Genomic DNA, 21275 nt, shown 5'->3' with positions numbered 1-21275 from the left:
GCAAAGTCCCTTTTGCCATGTAAGGGAACATATTCACAGGTTCCAGGAGTAGGACCTGGATGTCTTAGGGGACCCATTCTTCCACCTGCCTCTCCCATCCTGGGCTCCTGCTCCACCGAGGAGAACCGTGGCACTACTTTCGGGCAAGTTTATTGACGCAGACACCAAATATATATATATATATTTTTTTCTCCCACGGTAGGTAACATATACACACTGTTCTGCACCTTGCTTTCGTTACTGAAGGTTTCTGGAAATTCAGAGAGAGTCTCTTTAGTCTTTTTAGAGCCACGTGGTACTCCAGAGGGGGACGTCCAGGACGTTTTTGACCAGGTCCCTGTGGACGCACTTCTGTACCGTTTCTGCCCTTTTCCTGTGACGGTGTGGTGGTGAATGACCTTGCACACCCAGCCTGGGTATCGGGACACACTCTGGAGGTGCAGCCGCTGGATCAGAGAGCGTGTTCCCCTGTCGTTGTGATGGATATTGACAGACGGTCCCCCAGAGAAGTCCTGGCCATCTCGGTTCCTACCAGCCATGGGTGCGACGAGCTGTCTGGGGGGGACGGATCTGTGAATTCCATGGCGCTGGGAGCCAAGCGAGGAGACAGAGTTTTGGTACAAGTGTTGTATAAATTTCACATAAGGTGAAGAAAACCACCATTACCCATATGGGAGAATGGGGAGGGAGGCTCTGATGGAGATGGTGGAGGGGCTAAAACCACCCCAAACCCTCCCCCTGCACTGCTGTCCAGAGTAAGGGGGGCGCAAGCCGCCTTGAGTTGCTGCAACATCTCAGAAACCTCCGGGCCACAGATTGCTCTGGGGGGGTGGAGATGCCTGTGCTACTGAAATCCAGCTTAGTAAAAAATGAAGAAGTGACCCAGGAGTCCCCTCCCTGGTAGATAATCAGAAAACAGGAACTCGGACAGACTTGACCCGAATGCTCAGGGCAGCCCAATTCACCAAAAAGTGGGAACAACCCAAATGTCCATCCACTGTGAACGGATAAATCAAATGGGGTGTGTGCATACAATGGAATATTATACAGCCATAAAAAGGAACGAGGTGCTGCTCCAGGCTCCAATGTGGAAGAGCCTTGAAAACATTTTGCTGAGTGAAAGAAGCCAGACACAAAAGACCACATACTGTAGGAGTCCATTTACATGAAATGTCCAGAATAGGTAAATCCATAGAACAGAAAGCAGACTAGTAGTGGCCAGGGCCTGGGGGGAGGGGGAGTGGGGAGTGACTGTTTAATGGGTTCAAAGTTCCCTTTGGCGTGATAAGAATGTTCTGGAACTAGACAGAGGTGATGGTTGAACAACACCATGAGCGTATTAAATGTCACTAAACCGTGCACTTTAAAATGGTTGAAATGGTAAATGCATGTGTGTTTCACCACGAAAAAAAATAATTTAAGATTTTTATAGAAAAAAAGTGTTTTCATTTCCCCAACTCTCTGTGGCAGGATTTTCAGGAACCAGTTAAATTCATGAAGGGACGAATGGGTGAATTGTTAAAGGAAAAAATAATATTCTAAGTGGTAAAGACAAAAATTACTCAATGGCACCTGTTGAAGCACGAGACGGCAGGCTTTATTCGAGGGGAGGGGCATTGCCAGAGTATAGGGACCACCGCAGTGGGGTCTTGGGGCGAGGGAGCGAGCTGGGGCTCAGCTCTGAAGAGGCACGGGCGCGTGGGGATGTCTAGCCAAGGAGCAGAGTGGAGTCAGTCGATGGAAAATTACTAAGATGACACATCAAAGATAAGGGGGGATTCTGGCTAAACCAACCTAACAGGATCTTGCTGGAGGCAGGCCAGGGTGATCAGACATCATCCGGGGCCTGGTGGAGGGTAAGGAATCCCATCAGATATGGAGGATGATTCCATATCAAGGGTAGGGGGTTCTGGTTAAACTGGCTCAGGAGGATTCTTGCTAAAATCGAACAACGCAGAGGTGAGCACAGAAATCTCAAAGGCGGGGGTAGCGGGGAAAGAATTCAGAAGAACCTGAGCAGAGTCCAGTCAATGAGAGAATCCGTCAGTATATAAAAACGTGGTGGCGAGGATGCTTCAGGGGCCAAGGGCAGAAAGCCCCTCCCACCCCCACTCCCCAGGCTGGGATTAAAAACCAAAAACTGGATGGTCTGGTTCTGGTTCTCTGCTGTTCTGTTTTCCTCCACAGGTTGGCATCCTCCTCAGGCTGGTGCCAAGACGGCTGCTGAGTGCTGAGCATCACAGCCGGATCCAGACCTAGAGAAACAGCCCGCTGCATCCCCGGGGAGCTTCCCCAGCAGCCTCTCCTCGCGTCTCATTGGCCAGCACCGCCCATCGCTCAACCAATCCCTGGCCAGAAGAGTGGGACCGCCTGGGAGGCCTGGACCAATCAGGGCTGCCCTCTGGGGAGGATGAAGGCTGCAGGTCGGAGGATGCGAGCCCGGCTCTCTGGTGTGAGCCGTGACTCTCTCTGCGTGTTTGGAACAGGGTTGAATTTTACGCTCTTACTTTGAGTCCACACTGTCTAAATTTTCTCTAATAAACCTCGACTTTTCTTTTAGTAACGCAAAAGGAATCAGTCATTATTTGAGAGAGAGGGAGAGAAGCTTTAGGAACTGGAAAATCCAGAATAACCGGCTTTGCTCCATGCCCTGCCTCGCGCTGCTGGCAAAGCCTTTGCTCCTGGGGTTCATCAGAATCCCATCAGAATCCCTTTGAGGGCTGAACTCCGCTCCTGCCGCATACGGAATTCCCATCAGAACGAGGACCGTGTGGGGAAACTGAGGCTTTCTCTCCCGGGCGGCTACACTTGGAAATAATTGCAGGGTTGGCAACAGCCTCTCTTCGGCAGACAGACAGAGGAAGTCTGAAAACTGCAGCAAGAAGGACTGAGGGTAGATCCTGGAGGGATTCTGACCCCGTGAACACCGCCATGGAACCTTCCAGGCGTTAGGGACCATTTGGAAGTGGGGGATGGGAAACACCTCCGGGGAAAATAACCTCGAGCAGGGTCCCGAGAGGGAGGGCCCGTTGAGCACTCACAAGTGGCTAGTTTGAGGAAGTCAGTGTTTTTAAGGCATTGACTTTTAATTAACTTAAATTTGTATTTTAATAGGCGTACATGGCTCATGGCTATGGTACTGGCAAAACCTTGGACCCTCCATCACCCAGGCCCCGGCTCAACAAAACCGCAATGGAGCCCTCCTGCTTCTCCAGCCTCACCCCCGCACATCCCCTCCCACTTGGCCAGGAGTTTGCAGCTTCAACGCCCCTCGATGGCTGTCTCTGCCTCCACGCCTTTGCATGTGCTGCTGACGCTGCCCGGAACACCCCACCCCACCCCGCCATCTGCCTCATCCTACTCCAGGTCTCAGACATCCCCTCCTCCAGGAAGCCCTCCCTGCCCTCAGGCTGAGTGAGGCACCTCCCAGGCCCCGCTCCCCCCCCCCCCCCCTCCCAGCGCTGGTCACCCTGGATCATCATTATCTGGGGATGGGTCTGTCCCCCACCACCACACAGAGAACTGTGAGCCCCACTGTGTCCTGAGGGCCCAGAGGGAGCTGTCCCAATCATCACTGTCTCCCCAGCACCTCCCAGCTCAGGGCTGCGCATAGGGAGTGTGTGTTGAAATGACTGACTGACTGAATGAATGAATGAATGAAGGGATGCTTTTGAATAACTACGCTAAGGGCTTTGGAGGGAGCCCACCGCAGGTCAACTTCCATCTCCACCTACTGGGAGACTTGCCTCTTTCCTTGAGCCTCAGCTTCCCCGTCTGTGAAGTGGGAACAGTTCTGCACGGTGGATGCTGGACAAGGTGGCACGTGTTGGGCCCGCCTGCCCTGTGGGGATGGCTCAACCAGACGCCACCTGGACTGTTGTCCTAATTACTGCTGTTGCTACTGCCAGTCATCCGAGTGGGAAGGAGAGGCTGAGGGAGTCCAGGAAGCCCCAAGGAGTTCACAGCCACCCTGGAAAACTGGTCCAGCCGGTGTCTGCATCCGTCCCGGGCAGCACGGGCGAAGCTCGGGAGCCTGCGGAAAGTGGGCGCTGCGGTTCGGCCGGCCTCGGCCATGTGTCCAAGGGACCCCCAAGGTTCCCGCTGAGCTGGCCCACTGCAGACAGCCAGGGCCCAGCCCTCGGGCCCCCTCCATGCCCAGCAGGTGACCCCTTGGCATCTCCACAGGACGCCAAGATGGAGGCTCCCGTGGGGGCCCAGTGCCGCTTCTCAAAGGGACTCCTGCTCTCAGGTAAGGAGGAAACCTACCCCTGGGGGCCGAGAGAAGGTGGGACTTAGCCAGGACGCTGAGGTCTCCTCTTGGAAGAGGAGAGGGACTCTCAGGAAAGACAAAATTATGAGAGTAAGGTGGCGGGGGGAGGGGGGGCAGCAGAATCACAATCCCATCCCCATTTTACCTATGGAATGTTCTAGAATGTCAGGACCATGAGGGCAGGAATTTATTTGTATTTGATTGCCTGCTGTATCCCCAGTGCCTAGAAATCTGGAAAACTTTAGACATATCATATACACAATTGGTATTATGGCATAAATAATAAATATGCATATAATCGTTGGTTAGATGAATGAATGGATGGATGAATTCAGAGAGTCCATGTATTTAGAAGCGGGCCACACAGCATCTCAGGGCAGAAAAACCTTCTGAAGCAAGGGGATGGCAAATCTGTGGCATTTGTGCCTGGGTTCCCACTCCTGCACCCAGGGCAGACATCACTAATCAATCTCAGCATGCAGAGTCCTTGCCCCCAGATGAGAACCTATAGGGAGGAGAACACCGTGGTCCCCGTCTGACATCTCTGATCTCAGGCCTCCCCTGTAACTCCTGGCAGCCTCCATCTTGGTCCTCTGGGCCCCCCAAGGCTCCTGGGCTGCCCTCCGCATCCAGAAGATTCCAGAGCACCCTCAAAAGAACCAGGATCTTCTCCTGTCTGTCCAGGGCGTCCCAGAAACCTTCCAGGACTTCAACTGGTACCTGGGGGAGGATGCCTATGGCGGCACGAGGCTCTTCACCTACATCCCGGGGCTGCAGCGGCCCCAGAGGGACGGCAGCACCATGGGGCAACGAGACATCGTCGGCTTCCCCAACGGCTCCATGCTGCTGCGTCGCGCCCAGCCCGGCGACAGCGGCACCTACCAGGTCGCTGTCACCGTCAACCCCGCCTGGACCATGCGGGCCAAGACTGAGGTTCAGGTGGCCGGTGAGTGTGGGCGCTGGGGGAGGCAGTGGGGCGGCTGATGTATCGCGAGCAGCTACGACATGCCGGACCCTGTGCAAACACCCCATTCCATCCTCTCCTTCGTCCCCCCAACACACATTGCTTAAGGACTTCCTGCGTGCCGGCCCCGGGGACATCATTTACTCCTCACCGGCATTAACTCATGAGATGTTATTGAATGCCTACCTTGAGCCAGACACCAAACCGGCCCTGGAGAAGGCGCCGTCTCATTTACTCCTTGCCTGCATTAATTAATGAAATATTTATTGAGCCCCTATGCTGTGCCTGGTCCTGAGGGATACACTGCATCATTCAATCTTTATGTTCATAAGTCAAGTATTTATTGATGAATCCGCTCTGGGCAGAAACTAGAGATGAGGGGGTGGACAAGAGCAACCGTCAACATCTCTTGGACCAGGGAGTGGGGTTTTTTTTCTTTGCTGAGGAAGATTGGCTCTGAGCTAACATCTATTGCCAATTGTCTTCCTATTTTTTTTCTCCCCAAAGTCTCAGTGCATAGTTGCATATCCTAGTTGTAGGTCCTTCTAGTTCTTCTATGTGGGACGCCACCACAGCATGGCCTGATGAGCATTATGTAGGTCCCCACCCAGGATCCAAACCGGTGAACCCTGAGCCACCGAAGCAGAGTGTGCAAACTTAACTGCTGTACCACCGGGCTGGCCCCCCTAGCAAGTGTTCTGAACACTGGCCCTGGAGCATAGTTTCTCCACCGGGCACTATTGACATTTTGGACTGGCTCATCCTTTGAGTAGGGGGCCGTTCCGTGCACCGTGGGATGTTTAGCAGCATCCTTGGCCTCTGCCCTCTAGAGGCTGGCAGGGTCCCTCCCAGTCGTGACAACTAAAAATGTCTCCAGACATTGCCAAATGTCACCCCTGCCCTCTGTGAACTCATCTGTATCTTTACAAACTCCATGAAACGTTACATGCCAATTATATCTCGATAAGCCGAGGGGGGAGCCATCACTTCTCAACGCCCCCCGCTGACCTGTCACTCAGCGCGTCTGTGCCCCGAGGACTCTGCTCACCCTTGACCTGTGTGATGTCCACAGTGTGATCTAAGTCATCAGTTCACAGTTCGGTCTCATGAGAACAGTATTTCTTCAAAGTGAGAGAAATAGAACATGGTCGTCCTTTTATCACCAGCCCTGGGGGGCTCGTGGTTCAGATTTGGGGCTCTCACCACCACGACCTGGGTTCGTCTCCTGGTCAGGGAACCACACCACCCTTCTGTCGGTCGGTTGTCACGCTGCGGGAGCCGTGTGTGGCTGCGATGCTGGAAGCTGTGTCACCAGGATTTCAAACACCAGCAGGGTCCCCCGTGGTGACAGGCCTTAGTGGAGCTTCCAGACTAAGATGGACCAGGAAGAAGGACCTGGCCACTCACTCCCGAAAAAATTGGCCATGAAAACCCTATAAACAGCAGCAGGGCGTGTCTGATCGAGCGCTGGAAGGGGAGAGGGTGGCCCAGAAGGACCAGGCAGGCTCCGCTCTGCTGTCGGAATTGTCTGGAGTCGGAATTGACTCCATGGCACTAACGACATCCTTTCATCAGCCACAGTGTGAGACATGATACATTCTCAAGCCATGTTTGTTGAATAAACAAATACTGTAAATAATGAAAACTTAAAAAAAACAAAAACCCTCCACGACACAAACGCCATCATCATCCCCATTTTACAGATGGGAAACTGAGGCAAAGGGAGTGGTAGAGCTGGGATTTGATCCATGAAATCACCGTGCCAGAGTCTGGGAGCTTGACCACTTCCTTTCAAAGCAGAGAAAGGGGGAAAAAATCTCCCTCCCTTCATTCCGATGTGGGCTGCTGACAATGAACATGCAAATCATAAATTAAGACCGTGTTTCAGAGAGAGAGACAGTGACAATAATAGTCATAGCTAACATTATTCAGTGCTTGTCACGTGCCAGCTTTACCTACAGTGACTCATTTAATCCTTATTGCAGCCTTGGCGGAGGCGAGTGATATTATTAGACCCATTTTACAGATGAGGAAACTGAGGCACAGGAAGGTTATGACTTGCCCAGTAAAAAAAAAAAAATTTAACCAGGATGATGTGATCTGGGATGGAAGGTCATCAAGGAGGCCTCACCGAAGAAGTGACATCTGAGCCGAGGGAGGGAAGGGAGCCCTGCAGATTTCAGTGAGGCGAGAGCTCCTTTCAGAGGAAATAGCAAGTGCAAAGGCCCTGAGGCAGGATTAGCTCGATGTGTTCAAAGCGTAGAAAGAAGGACGCCATGGCTGTCAGGCAGTGAGCAAGGTGGGTATTAGGAGGAGGGTCTGAGAGGCACACAGGGGCCAGGCCTGTAGGCTGTGGAGAAGCTAACAAGAAGGCACTAGAGGGTTTAAAACGGGGCAGGATCTGATTCACAGCCTAACACCCATGGGGCGCAGGACAGGCAGAGTCTCCATTTTATCCAGGAGGAACCTGAGGCTCAGTGGTTAAGGCACCTCCTGAATGTCAGGCGGCACCTCATCGACCCGTGGCAGAGCTGGGCTCTGCAGGTGCTAGATCGCTCATTTACTCATTTTTTCAGCAAATGCTCCCCAAGGGCCTCCTCCTCAAGCCTCCTCTGAGTCCGGCCTGGACTGAGCAGGGCTGGGGACACAGCGGGGACCCAGGCAGCCCTGACTCTGCCCTCCAGGGGCTCACGGCCCAGGGGGGAAGATGGAAATTAACTAAATAACCACACACACGCAAAAATAGATCACTGTGACCGGTGACAGGACTGTGGAGGAAAGGAAAGCACAGGATTATGAGATTGTAAGTAGGAGAGCCGTCCGGGGGATCGGGGAGGGTGCCCTGGAAAAGCGATCCTTCAACCGAGCCTGAATGACAGCAGTGCTAAGTCGAGGGGAAAGGAGCTCTGGGAGGTGCTCAGGCTGAGGGCCCAGCCTGTGCAAAGGGCCTGTGGCAGGAAGCTGTGGGGCCCGTGAGCTGAGCTGGTAGGAGGCCAGTGTGAGTGAGGCAGGAGAGCAAGCAGGAGCACCCCAGGAGGCCGGCACCACAGGCTCAGACTGTAAGGACTGGCTCACAACTGGCTCCAAGTGGGGGGCACCTTGTGGACCCTCAGAGGCCCATACTAAGCAGGGTGTCAGCCCAGGCTTCTTTGCATATTCCTTTTTTTTTTCTTTTTTTCTTGGTGAGGAAGATTGGCCCTGAGCTAACATCCATTGCCAATCTTCCTCTTTGTCCTTGAGGAAGATTGTTGCTGATTCTTTGCCTATTCTGAATGTCTTCTTCCAAAGGCAGAGACAGAAAGATAGGGAGCTGGAGGGAGAGAGAGGCAGACAGACAGACAGAAGGAGAGAGGATCCGGTTGGCCCAGCCTGGCCTGAGGTTTGCCTGCCCTGGTGTCAAGCGTCCACCCCTTGTCCACGGGGATGGGATGCAGGACACACAGGATGGGGAGCTGGGGCCTGGGGATCAGGGCTGGGAAGACGAGCCAGCACTCAGCACCTGCCGTCTCTATTTAATAACCACAACAGATCTTCATTCTCATTTTGTTCACCAGGAATCCCCTGGTGCCCGGTGCAGGGTGCTCATCCTTAGTGTCCGTCCCGCCATCTCCCATCCGGGGAGCACGAATGACATGCCAGGCACCTCCAGGCTATGCACCTTGCCAACCTCACCTCGTTCCATCCCCACAGGAACCCTGCAGGCAGCCGCTGGGCCGGGAGAGCCGAGGATCCAGCCGGGTCTGGGCCCCTGGCCCCTCTGCCACCTGGCTGTTCCTCAGACCCTCACAGGGACGCCCAGGGGAGCACCGAGGGGTCCCCGTGGAGAACAGCAAGCTATGGGGGCGGGGAACTGCCTTGGCAGTCATTCACAGCGGGTGGCTATTGTCCTGTAAATCTGGTCTGGGAGATTTGGGGCCTTCAAGCAACCTGCACGGGCTCCTCAAATCCTTCTGGGCCCTCTGACACCCGAGGCGGCTAATTACAGAGCCTGACTCCTCTTTACTGACCATGTGCGGAATGCTTCACACGCATTTACCTTCTGCATCCTACCAGCCACGGCGTGACGATCCCCACTATACAGGTGGGGAAACTGAGGCACAGAGCGTTTAAGTAACTCATCCCAGATGGTGTCGTGGGGTTTCGTCCTTGCCAGCAATACAACCTTCAGCAGAAGACCACACCTCCCAGAGCCCCCGTTTCCACGTCTGTGAAATGGGGGCCCCAGCGACACCTCCCACCACAGGCTCGTTGTGCACATGGCTTTGACAAATCTGTGGGAGCTGCTGCCTTTGAAGCTGTGGAGATGGACAAAGACGAGCAAATGAGAAAAGCAAAGCAGGTTGTCGAGAGACTTAAATGCAGGCAGGGGAATGGGAGCATCACGGTGGGAAAGGGGAGGCTCAGATGCGCCCTGATCGGAGGCTGTCGGCGTGGGGAAGGGGCAGGTGGGCTGCCTAGAAGCCGGGCGTCCTATGTGATCCGTGAGGGTCCACGTTTAGCCGCCCCTGGTTGGCCCTAAGTTAGAAGCAGGGACAAGAATTAGGGAAGCTATCAGTTATTAACCAAGTCCTGGCCATTTGGGGCTGATTGTCACCAAAATTACCCTTTAGCTTCCTGGGTTGAACTAGAAATACACCCGGCTTCCTACAGCAGCCTGGCTTCCTGCGCTGTGTGTCAGAGGGTTGGTTTCCTAGGCAGCTGGCTGCAGGCCGCGGGTCAGAATTCTATTTTTGTACACAGTCTGGCACTTTTCACATGTGGCTGCGTCCCATCAAAGATCCACAGGGATAAATCTGGTCAAGCCCGGAGGATGGCTTATTAGTCGAACTGAGTGTCGGCGGCCCCAGAGACCGGCGAAGAGAAGAGCCAGAAAGAAAACCGTCAATCCTGGAAGAAGAAACAGAAGGTGGGGCTCTGTTCTAGTCACTTCTTGCCGCGGAACAAACTTGGTGATAGAAAACAACCATTTTTACTCCATTCAGGATTTCTGGGATCAGGAATTCAGACAGGGCACGGCAGGGATGGTTGGCCTGTTTCGTGATGTCTGGGGTCCCCGAGGAGAAGACTGAAAGGCTGAGTTTGGCTCGAATGCTGGAGGCTGGAGACGTCCAGAGGCGTCTCCGCTCACACGTCCGGCGGCTCGTGCTGGCTGTCGGCTGGCGCTGTGACGGGACCATTGTCACGTGGCCTCACCGGTGGGACCGTTTGGGCTTCCTCACAACGTGGCGGCCGGGTTCCGAGGGAGAGCCGGTGGAGAGCGAATGTCCCAAAAGACCAAGGCAAAAACCGTATGGCTTCTCCCGACCTGGTCTTGGACGTCACGCTGTGTCGCCTACACTGCATTCTTTGGATTACAAGTGAGTCAGTAAGGTTGGCCCAGGTTCAATGGAGGGGACCGGACCCATCTGCTGGATCAGAGAAGGACAGATCACGTCACAGAGGAGCGTGTGGGGAGGGAGATTCTGTTGAGGTCAACTTTGCAAAATGCAGTGACTGACAGGCCCCATCTTTACAAGCTCGCCGTCTATCATAAGGAGCAGAAAATGTAACAAGTCCTCAAAAGAGGATGCTTAATCGTGTAAATTGGAAGAATTCTTGCTGCCACAGCAGAAGCTGCTTCTGGCTGATTTAAGCAGAAAAGGAACAGACCAAAGGATGCTGAGGAGCTCAAAGACTCTCCAGGACGAGAGGGAACCAGGCCTGGGAGGTGTTGTATGTTGAATGGTGTCCCCTCAAAAAAGATATATTGAGGGGCGGGCCTGGGGGCACAGTAGTTAAGTTTGTGCACTCTGCTTTGGCGGCCCGGGGTTTGCGGGTTTGGATCCCGGGTGTGGACCTACACACTGCTCATCAAGCCACGCTGTGGTAGGCGTCCCACATACAAAATAGAGGAAGATGGGCACAGATGTTAGCTCAGGGCCAGTCTTCCTCAAGCAAAAAGAGGAAAATTGGCAACAAAAGTGTTAGCTCAGAGCCAGTCTTCCTCACCAAGGCCCCCAAGACATCACATAGTCCTCTCTCTCTCTCTCTCTTTCGTACCCCTCAGAAAAGCATCAGGAGCTGCCCATTACACAACTGCCTATGAGTGCTGGGATCATGGCCGCCATCATCATTGGATCTCTTGCTGCCGGGTCCCTCTTCATTGGCATCATTGCCTACATCCTGGTGACAAGAGGCTGGAGGAGCCAGAGCCACAGGTACAGGGGCCCCAGGCCTCTCTCTCCTTCCCTTCTTTCTCCTCCCCCTCCTGTCTTGGGTCTCCTTGATTGATTCTTCCACGAGTCACATCATCTGATTCATACACAATCTCATCAAATCTTGGAACTCCTGAGATGAAAAGAATATTTCTATCCTGTATTAGACAGCATTCTGCATTGCAAGGGACAGAAACCCTACCCATGACCTGGCTGACAAAAAAATTAGGAAGTTCTTTTGATGGTGCATGAGCTTCAGGTATGGCTGGATCCAGGGACTCGATTTTATCAAGAAACTCCTCCGTGCACCTCTCAACTCTGCTTCTCTCTATGGTGGCTTCATCCTTGGGCAGGTTCTCCCCTTGTGATATGACAAGATAGCTACCAGGGGCTCCAGGCTTCTATCCCACCAGCTCACCACGGCAGAGGAAAGACTGCACCTTGTTCCCGATCATTCCAACAAAAGCCCAGGGGCTGCCTCTCCCTGGATTAACTTAAATCACATGTCCTCGCATGGATCAATCACTGTGGCTAGGTGCTGGGATTCTCTGATTGGCCAAACTTGGGCTATTTGCACAGCCCCGGGGCGGAAATAGACCCAGCTCCTCATGACCAAAAGGATTGAGAGTGGGGAGGGGTTCCCCAAAGGAAAGCCAGATGCTGTTCCCAAAGAAGTGGGGTGGACGGTGGGCAGGCAGAGCCATCAGATGGTGCCCACTTCTGAGTGGGGGGAAATTGGGGAACTCTGTTTCCCCAAGGGACAGTCCACTCAAGAAAAATTCCTTCCTCATGAGACCAGCCTCTTCAGAACGTTCTCTCCTGACCTTGGTTCAGAGCCTGTTGCAAAAAAGATGTCTAATTTTTCTGCCACTCCATCATCCCCGGAAAACGAAGGCAGCAATCCTGTCTCCTCCTTCAGCTCTTGTGCAGTGGTTTCTTGACCTTCATCATTCTCCTTGTCTTTCTCCCGACATGCTCTATTGTAGGGGTGGCAAACAGCTTCCACCTCCCAGCCCAATTCTGATCAGTAAAGCAGTCAACACATCTTGGTTGAGGGCCTACTGTGTGCCAGGCACCGTTCTAGGTGCTAGAGAGCTTGGTGAGAAAGGAGTTGGAGGTCACGTCCAAGTTCGGTGGGAGAAGATGCTGTGATTGATTAGTAATGTCTGCCATGGTCATATCAAAGGTAGTGGAGGCACGTAAGCCATCCCTGGTAGACGTCCTTCTTAGCTCACAGGTGGTGCAACAAGAGGTGCTGGGGTGGATTTGGCCCTCGGGCCATAGTTTGCCATGGTCTCTAGAAAAAACTAAGGCTTAGAGACATGAAGTCATTTGCCAGATGGCATAGAACTGGCCCGTGAATGGCAAGTGGTTCCCGGGATAGAAGCCCAGACCTGAGTGACTTGTAAGCTCCAGAACCAGAGCTAGACTCCGTGTGTCCCGCCCCTCTGACCAGCTTCCTTCCTACTGCAGCCAGGGGTTCTCCAAGAATCTCAAAGATTCTCGAGCACGGACGGAGCTGGAGGCCACCTGCTGTGGCATTCTGGGCCCTGGGGTGTAAAAAACACAAAATGGAAGTATTTAAATCTGTGGGAGTATTTAGGGGTGAAGGGCCGTGATGCGCGCAACTTACCCTCACACGGTTCAGGGAAAACAATATGGGGGCCGGCCCCCTGGTGCAGTGGTTCACTTCGTGGGCTCCACGTCAGCCACCCAGGGTTCGCGGGTACAGATCCTGGGTGCAGACCTGGCACCGCTCATCAAGCCATGCTGTGTCGGCGTCCCACGTAAAATAGAGAAAGATGGGCACAGATGTTAGCTAGGGACAATCTTCCTCACACACGAAACAATAATCATAATCATAATCATAATAATACATATGCATGGGAGAAAGAGAAGGAGCGAGCCAGCAAACGATAAAGTAAATGGAATAAAAACGATGGGCAAGAAAAACAATGAGTAAATATTATACAGATGTTCTTTGTACCATTTTGGCAATGTTTCTATAAGTTTGAATTACTTCCAAATAGAAAGGTTTTTTTTAATGGTTATGATATTTTTCAAGTCTTTGAATCACCTGATGCAAAAATTCCTTTTTTTTATTCTCTTGGTATTATGCTGATTGTGGCAAATGAAAGTCTCCAGCTGGTCCTAGCCAGCCTGTAAGGAGGTTTGAAGACTCGGCAGCTTTTGCCAAGAGAAAATCGGCAAGAGTATCGAGTTACAAATTGAAACCATTGTTTGACTTTCCTTGAATTTCCCGGAGACTTTCTGCTTATGTCTTGTAGGAAGGAGTCCTCTTTCCATTTACAATGTAACAGCTTCCGGCAGGTCTCCGGATTCAGCTCCTGCCCCCACAGTCTTTCCCTGTTCAGCAGCCAGAGAGATCCTGTGAAAATCAGTCAGCTCAGGTCCCTCCGAGGCAAGGGCACGGTCCTCACCGTGGACACCAGACCCGGCTCAGTCTACTGCCCCCTCCACCTGCCTGACCTCACCTCTTCCCACTCTCCCCCTCACACTCTCCGCCTCAGCCACACTCCTCTCCTTGCTGTTCCCACTCCTGCCTCAGGGCCTTTGCACAGGCTGTTCCCTCTGTCTGGAATTCTCTTCCATGATTTCTGCACGGCTGGTCCCCTTGGCTGCTTCTGGCCTTTGCTTGAACATCACCTTCCCGGGGATGCTCGAATAAACATCCCATCGTTTATTCGAATTCTCTCTGTCTCCCCCCAGTAGAGCATCCGCTCCTGGAGCCCAGGGGTCTTTGTCGGCCTTGTTCCCAGCTGTGCCCCCAGTGCCTTCAACGATGCCCACGGTCGGGGTTCCATAAATATTTATTTACTGAATTAATGAATTTGCTGTAGTGCTGTTCTGTCCTTTTAAAATAAGGGTTCAAAAGAGCCGACTTGAAGAGAAATAGGAAGGGAATCATGAAACGGGTGGATGGAGCAGAATCTGGATGGTCTGTGTAAACGATGATGTCAAGGAAACGTAAGGCGGCGTAAGGCCACGGCCGGGGAAACTGAGGAAGGGCTGTCTGGCTGGCGTGATAGGAGAAGAGGCGGAGATGGGAGGGCAGGGGCCATCTCTTGCTCTGGGGTCTGAGGGGCTTTCAGCTGCTCTGGTCTCTCTCCACCCGCCTGACGTCGGCCCCTCCATCTGCCCCCAGGATGACGACAACGGAGAAGCGGGAGCTGGGCCCCCGTCGTAACCCTGGTAAGCCCACGGTCCCCGTCTCACTACCCAGCCCCCCCCCCCCCGGGGTACCCCCGGCAACCCCCCCGCCCCCGTCCCCCCCCCCCGCCCCCCCCCCCGGGGGCTCCCTCCTCTTCCCCCCACAAGCCACAGACCCCCTGGTGCCTCCCACTCCGGGCCTCCCCATCTCCCGCCCCACCCAGGCCTTGCCCACAGATTGCGGGCACATCAGCGCTTACCCCAAACCTACAGTTCCTCCTTTTCTCAGTGGCGGGCACTCCTGTCCCCAGTCACAGGTGACATTTGTCCACCAACAGGCCACAACCCACCCCGGGCTCCATCTCAGCTGGATCCCCACACCCAGATGCCTGCCCATCTCTCAGCCCCCAGGCTGGCCTCCCACCCATCCCTGGGCACGGTGCTTCTAAAGCTCTGACCCTGGCCCTCCTCTGCTCAAAGGCCCTCCATGGCTCCCCAGCGCCCTTAGGACAAAGTGCAGGCTCCTTAACGTGGCTCTTGAAGGCCCCCCGTCTGCTAGTCTCCACTGTCTTTCCCGGCTTCATCTCTCCCACGTAACACTCCCCACCCTGGGAAACGAAACTTTTATATATACGAGATTCGGACAGACCAGACGACAAGTTATGGTTCCTCAAATGCGGCCGGCTCTCCCGCCGCCAGGCCCCTGGATGCACCCACTCCTGCTTTTGCACAGCTCTCACTTCCTTCCAGTCTCAGATGTCCCCTCCTCCAGAAAGCCCTCCCTGACTCTCTCCAGCAGCCTCCTGGGCTCCCCCGTCCCAGCCCTGCCCACTCTGGGTCGTCCCTACCTGGGGACGGGTCTGTCTCCCCCCTGGACGGCGAGCCCCAGGATGACAGGGCCAGCGCCCCCTCAGTCCCTGCTGTGTGCCCAGCACGGGGCTGGCCGAGAAGAGGGCTTTGCACAAATGTTAGTTGAATGAATAAGTGAATGTTGACAGCAGCCAGGGTGGGCCGGTGAGCCACCTGTCAGCCGGTTCCTGTCCTCTGCTTCAGGCGACAACAACATCTATGAAGTGATGCCGTCTCCAGTCCTCCTGGTGTCCCCCCTCAGTGACACGGGGCTCATGAACATGGCCACGGTGAGCCCCCGGCCCTCTGCCCTACATCCCACTTCCACCCTGCGCCTCCCCTCTGAGGTGGCTGAGGCGCCCCAGGGTGCCTTGTCACACAGTTTGGGAACTGACTCTCTCTCGAGGATGCTCCCTATTTCAAAAAACCATCAGGAAAATATCTGGAAGGGACCAGCACACCAGGAAGAGCCTTTGTGTCTGGGCGCGGCGGCAGACATCTCGGCTTTAATTTCCCTCTTGTCCGTGTCCGCACGTTCTGCATTGAGCAGATATTCCTCTTATCATCAGGGGATAATATCAAGGGTGGATAAAAATAAGAATTAAATCAGAAGAGAAATTTAAGAAGCTGAGACTACAAGCTTAGAGCCACAGGCGTTGATGGCAGGTGGGGCGATAATGGCGTGACTGTCTGACCCCGGGCCGCGCCCCCCACAATGCAGTGCCCGCAGACCCATTTCTCGGAAGAGAAAACTGAGGCACAGGGAGGTTAAGTCCCTTTGACCAGAGGCCTCCCGGGCAGGGATGGACCATGGGGACTTGGAGTGCGGGTCTGTCCTGACCCCAAAGGTCAAAGGTTGGCGGGTGTCGGGGTGCCAGGGGCCTGGCTCACCTGTGTTTTTCCCTTACAGCCCCCAGCCGTCCCCCTGCCCCTGCCACCGAAGCCAGAGAGCCACCACTACCAGGTGTGGAGCTGGGAGGCAGGAGGGCGGGTGGGGGACCCCTTGGAGCCGGGGCGGGAGGGGTCCTCACTGAGCCCCCCTCGGGGTCTGCAGCTCCCCGGGGAGCCATCCCAGCCTCGCTGAGGGACCCTGGGCAAGTCCTTTCCCCTCTTGGGGATGCACTTTCCTCCTTGTAAAGGGATGCCAAGGCTGTGCATTTGCACAGCAGGAAACGAAGCCCAGAGGGGGGAGGGCCCTGCCCAGGGTCACACAGCAGGTCAGGACCCAAGTTGAACCCCATCACACCACAGGGGCCCGTTCCTGGGCCTGGGTCTCAGCCCTGCTTCACCCCTCCTGTCTGCCCCTGGATCTCTGCCTCCCTCTCAGTGTCCCTGTCTGTCACTGTCCACCTGTCTCTGTGGGTCTCTCTTCCCCTCTGGGGTCTCTCTCTCTCTCTCTGGCTCTCTAGGTCCTCTCGCCTCTCTCTCTCTCTCTCTTTCTCTGCATCTCTTCACATCTCTGTTTCTTTGTCTCTCTCATCCTCTCTCCCTTTCTGTGTCTCTGTCTCTGCTGTCTCTTCATCTCTGTCCCTCTGCGTCCACCCCTTTGTCTGGCTTGTCGGTCCCTCCGAGTGTCCCTCTCGCTTTCCACCTGGGTCTTCCATTCCCTCGGTGTGTGTTTCTCTCCCTGTCTCTACCTGGCTCCTCTCCATCTCTCCCCCCCAGTAACAATCCCTCTCTCTCTTTCCCCTCCCTCTCCCCCCAGGACCTGCTGAACCCCGACCCTGCCCCTTACTGCCAGCTGGTGCCAGCCCCCTGAAGGGGGTCCCGGGCCAGGCAAAGCCTCGGCCGTCCCCTGGGGGCCTCGCACCTGCAGAAAAGTGACACCGCAGACCCAACAGGACCAGGCCATCGGGGCTGTGGGGCTGACAAGGTGGACCCGGCCAGAGACTCAGTGTGGCACTGGGCAGGCGTCCTGGGTGAGGGACAGGAGACCGTGACGGGCCCAGCTCCTCGCTCCCCCTCTGAGTGTGCGACTCGCCCTTCAGACTGGTCCTGCCAGCACCCTGGCCTGGGCCGCGTGCCTGCAAAAAGCCAGCTCTTACCGCCCCCGCCCCAAAGCCCCGCATCCAGCTATTTCGGGGCAGGGAGGGTGGTCTTGGGCCTGCCTCCAGCCGGGCCTCACAGGCGCCCACCTGGCTGGGCTCCCAACTGTTGGCCCACAACACTCCACCCCGACTCTGCCGGTTGCCCTCAGAGCCCCTTCCCCAGGGACGAGGCAGCCCCCGCCCCCACCACACACACCCCAGAGGTCAAGGTCCGCCAGTGACCCCGGCTGCCAGACCCCTTCCCCTCTTGGGCAGATCCATCCCTTCTCTACTCCCCCCACCCCTGCTCCCAAATGCGGGCCCAGTCTGCCACCCCTTACTTTATTCATTCAGTCAGCAACAAAGAGGCTGTGGGCCACACACTATTCTAGATCCCACAGCTTAGCCGGGGAAGGAAATGGACAAAACCTCCTGCTCTCCCAGACGGACACTCTGGCAGGAGAGAGAGTCAGGAAACGAAATAAATCACTAACCTTCGTGGTGTGTTGTGTAGTGATAAGTGCACTGGGCAAATAAAGAGAGGAGGTGGGTGGGAGTGTTGGGGGATGGAGGTTATTAAATAGGGAGGGCAGAGAAGGCCTCACTGAGAAGGGGACGATGAGCCAAGACCTGAAGGAGGAGAGGAGGAAGCCATGTGGGGATCCAGGGAGAGCATTCTGGGCAAAGAGAATGGCAAGTGCAAAGGCCCTGGGGTAGGGGTGTGCCTGGTGTGTTCAAGGAGGCCAAGGTGGTAGAGAGCAGAGGAAGGAAAGGGGAAAGGGAGGGAGATGGGGCGGGGTGGATGGAGGAAGGGACCAGAAGCAGAGGCAGCACAGAGTCAGAGGGATCTGGTGTGAGAGAGATTCCACTGGCCCTCGCTGGCTTTGAAGACAGAAAGGGGCCAGGAGCAGAAGCTTCTAGAAGCTGGAGAAGGCAAGAAAACAGATTGTCCCCAGGGAACCTCCAGAAAGCCATGCAGCCCGGCTGACACCTTGATGTGGGCCCGGGGAGACCTATTTGGGACTTCTGACCTCCAGCACGTAAGAGAATAAATCCGTGTTGTTTTAAGCCACTCAATTCGTGACCATTTGTTACAGCAGCCAAAGGAAATTATTAGAGAGGCTGAGGAAGAATTGGCAGGAAGAGAAGTTGCCTCTCTCGAAATTCAGGATGCAAATACTCACTGTGAGGGATTTGGCCATCCCCAGACCTCTCAGGACACCCCAGGCCAGGGTCCTCTGACCTCCTGCCTGCCGAGAAAGTCAATCAGGCCAGCCACATGGGCAGGGCTCAGCCCCAGCACTGGCTGCAGAGTGCAGGGTGGGGGGGACTCTGTTCAACCCCCAATATCCATTCTCTCCTTTTCCTTAGTAACACGATTTTGAACCAACCATATGGCTACCCAGCATAAAAACTACATTTCCCAGCTGCCTTTGCAGCTGGTTATGGTCATGTGACTGATTCCTGGCCAATGGGTGTGAGCAGAAGTGATAGACACAACCCTCAGGTCACGACCTTAAAGGGGAAGGATCCTCCTTCTTCTGGTTCGCCTTCCTCTTGGGCTGGAGAAAAGATGTGGTGGCGGGAACCATGTGGGCTTACGTCGAGGAGGGCAGCACAGAGCCAGGTTAGAGAGAGGCACGCTTTCTAGCTCACCTGACACCGGCTGTGACCGATACAGACTGAATTGTGTCCCTCCACTGTTGTCTGTTGAAGCCTGGCCCCCCATGTGTCTGTCTTCAGAGGCAGGGCCCTTAAAGGGGTAATGGGATTAAATGAGGTCAAAGGCAGGGCCCTAATCCCATAGGACTGGTGTCCTTATAAGAAGAGGAAGAGACACCAGGGATGCACGTGCAGGGGGAAGAAGTCACAGGAAGACACAAAGAGGAGGCAGCCGTCTTAAAGCCGAGGAGAGAGGCCTCAGGGGAAACCAGCCCTGCCGAGACCTTGATCTTGGGCTTCCCGCCTCCAGAACCGTGAGAAATGAATTTCTGTTGTTTGAGACACCCAGTGTGTGGTATTTTGTTATGGCAGCCCCAGCGCGTTAATATAGGCTCCTCCTACTCCAGCCCTAGGAAATGGGGGTGCCAAAGGGGTCTTCTCCCTCCACCACGACAAAACCAGATTCGAATACGGTCGTGCATTGCTTAATGATGGGGATATATTCTGAGAAATGCGTCATTAGGCGATTTTGTTGTGCAAATGTCATAGAGCATACTTATGCAAAGCTGGATGGTAGAGCCCACTGCACGCCTCTGTGGTACTGATCCTTTGGGGCCACAGTTGTATATGCCATCCATCGTTGACTGAAACGTTGTTGTGCGGCACAAGGCGGTATAGTAATAATAACAGGAGCTCCAGTGAATAGAGGCTGTTCTTTGTGCCTTTGCACATGTGAACTTCCTGAATTCTCAGAATAGCCTTGGAGCCTGGAACTGTCATCTCCCATCTAGAAGTGACTGTCCCAGGGTCACACACCGAGTACAAGGAAGGGCCAGCGTCATGGTCAGGATGGGCTGGGTTGTGCTGCAGTAACAAACAACCCCACAGTCTCGGTGGCTTAAAACCTCGAAAGGTTTATTTCTTGTTCATGCTACATATCCATCTCAGTTAGGCATCCCCAACTTAGACGAGGAGGACCCACAGGCCTGCCTTCTTCTCCTCTATACCAGCGACTGCTTGTCAAACCCTAATATCCATCCTGTCCTTTTTTTCAGTAATAGGATTTTTAACCAGGCATATGGCTGCCCTGCATAAAAAACTACATTTCCCAGCTTCCCTTGCAGCTGGGTGTGGCCAGGTGACTAGTTCCAGGCCAATGTCAGGAGAGCTCTGCTTCAGATCTCCTCATTCAGGAGCCGGGCTGACAGAGCCGGTCATTGTCAGGGCAAAGGGAGGCAACAGGGCAAAGCCAGCTCTGGCTTTTAAAGACTTCGTTCGGCTGGGACGTGACACTCCCACTTGTGTTTCATTGGTCAAAGCAAGTCACATGGCACAATCTGATGTCAAGAGGGCTGGGTGGGTCCAATCCCACCAGGTACCCAGACTAGAGAGAACCGAAATATGTATGAACAGCTCCATCGACACACCAAGATTCAGACCAGAGCCCGCACTCTCATAGAGACGGGAAGCAGATTCGTGGTTGCCGGGGGCTAGAGAGAGGAATTAAGGAGCGACGGCCAAAAGATGCAGGGTTTCTTTTAGGAATGAAGAATAGACTCTAAAATGGGTTGAGGTGATGGCCGCACAACTCTGTGAATATACTAAAAACCAGTGAATTGTGCACTTCAGTGGCTGAGTTGTATGGTATGTGAATTGTATCTCAATAAAGCTGTTTTGTAAAAAAGCAAGAAAAAACCCACCCATCGATGGACAGTTAATTTTCAACAAGAGATCCAAGAGCATAAAATGGAGAAAGGAAAGTCTCCTCAGTAAATGGTGTTGGGAAAACCGGACAGCCACATGCCAAAGAATGAAAGGAAACCGTCATCTTACACCATGCCCAAAAATTAGCTCAGAATACATTACAGACTTGAATGTAAGACCTGAAACCATGAAACTTCTAGAAGAAAACATAGGCAGCACGCTTTTTGATGTCTCTCTTAGCAGCATATTTTCAAGTCCCATGTCTGACCAGGCAAGGGAAACAATAGAAAAGATAAACTAATGGGACTACATCAAACTAAAAATCTTCTGCACAGCAAAGAAAACCATCACAAGATGAAAAGACAATCTAGCAATTGGGAGAAGATATTTGCAAACCATATATCTGATAAGGGGTTAATATCCAAAATACATAA

General features: G+C 54.0%; 1 protein-coding gene across 1 annotated transcript; it reads left to right on the top strand.

Annotated features, from left to right (window-relative positions):
- The first annotated feature begins 3738 nt into the window (after nucleotides 1-3738).
- CEACAM19 (CEA cell adhesion molecule 19) lies at nucleotides 3739-17973 on the top strand. The gene is made up of 7 exons (XM_046682701.1): nucleotides 3739-4249; nucleotides 4848-5216; nucleotides 11281-11431; nucleotides 14595-14641; nucleotides 15653-15738; nucleotides 16359-16412; nucleotides 17154-17973. The coding sequence occupies exons 1-7, from the start codon at nucleotides 3805-3807 to the stop codon at nucleotides 17205-17207; spliced, it is 1206 nt and encodes a 401-aa protein (XP_046538657.1). The 5' UTR covers nucleotides 3739-3804; the 3' UTR covers nucleotides 17208-17973.
- Nucleotides 17974-21275: the final 3302 nt, after the last annotated feature.

Source organism: Equus quagga, chromosome 13, assembly GCF_021613505.1.
Source record: "Equus quagga isolate Etosha38 chromosome 13, UCLA_HA_Equagga_1.0, whole genome shotgun sequence".
Taxonomy (NCBI): domain Eukaryota; kingdom Metazoa; phylum Chordata; class Mammalia; order Perissodactyla; family Equidae; genus Equus; species Equus quagga.
The sequence above is the reverse complement of the archived record's forward strand: the minus strand, read 5'-3'. Positions and strand labels throughout refer to the sequence as shown.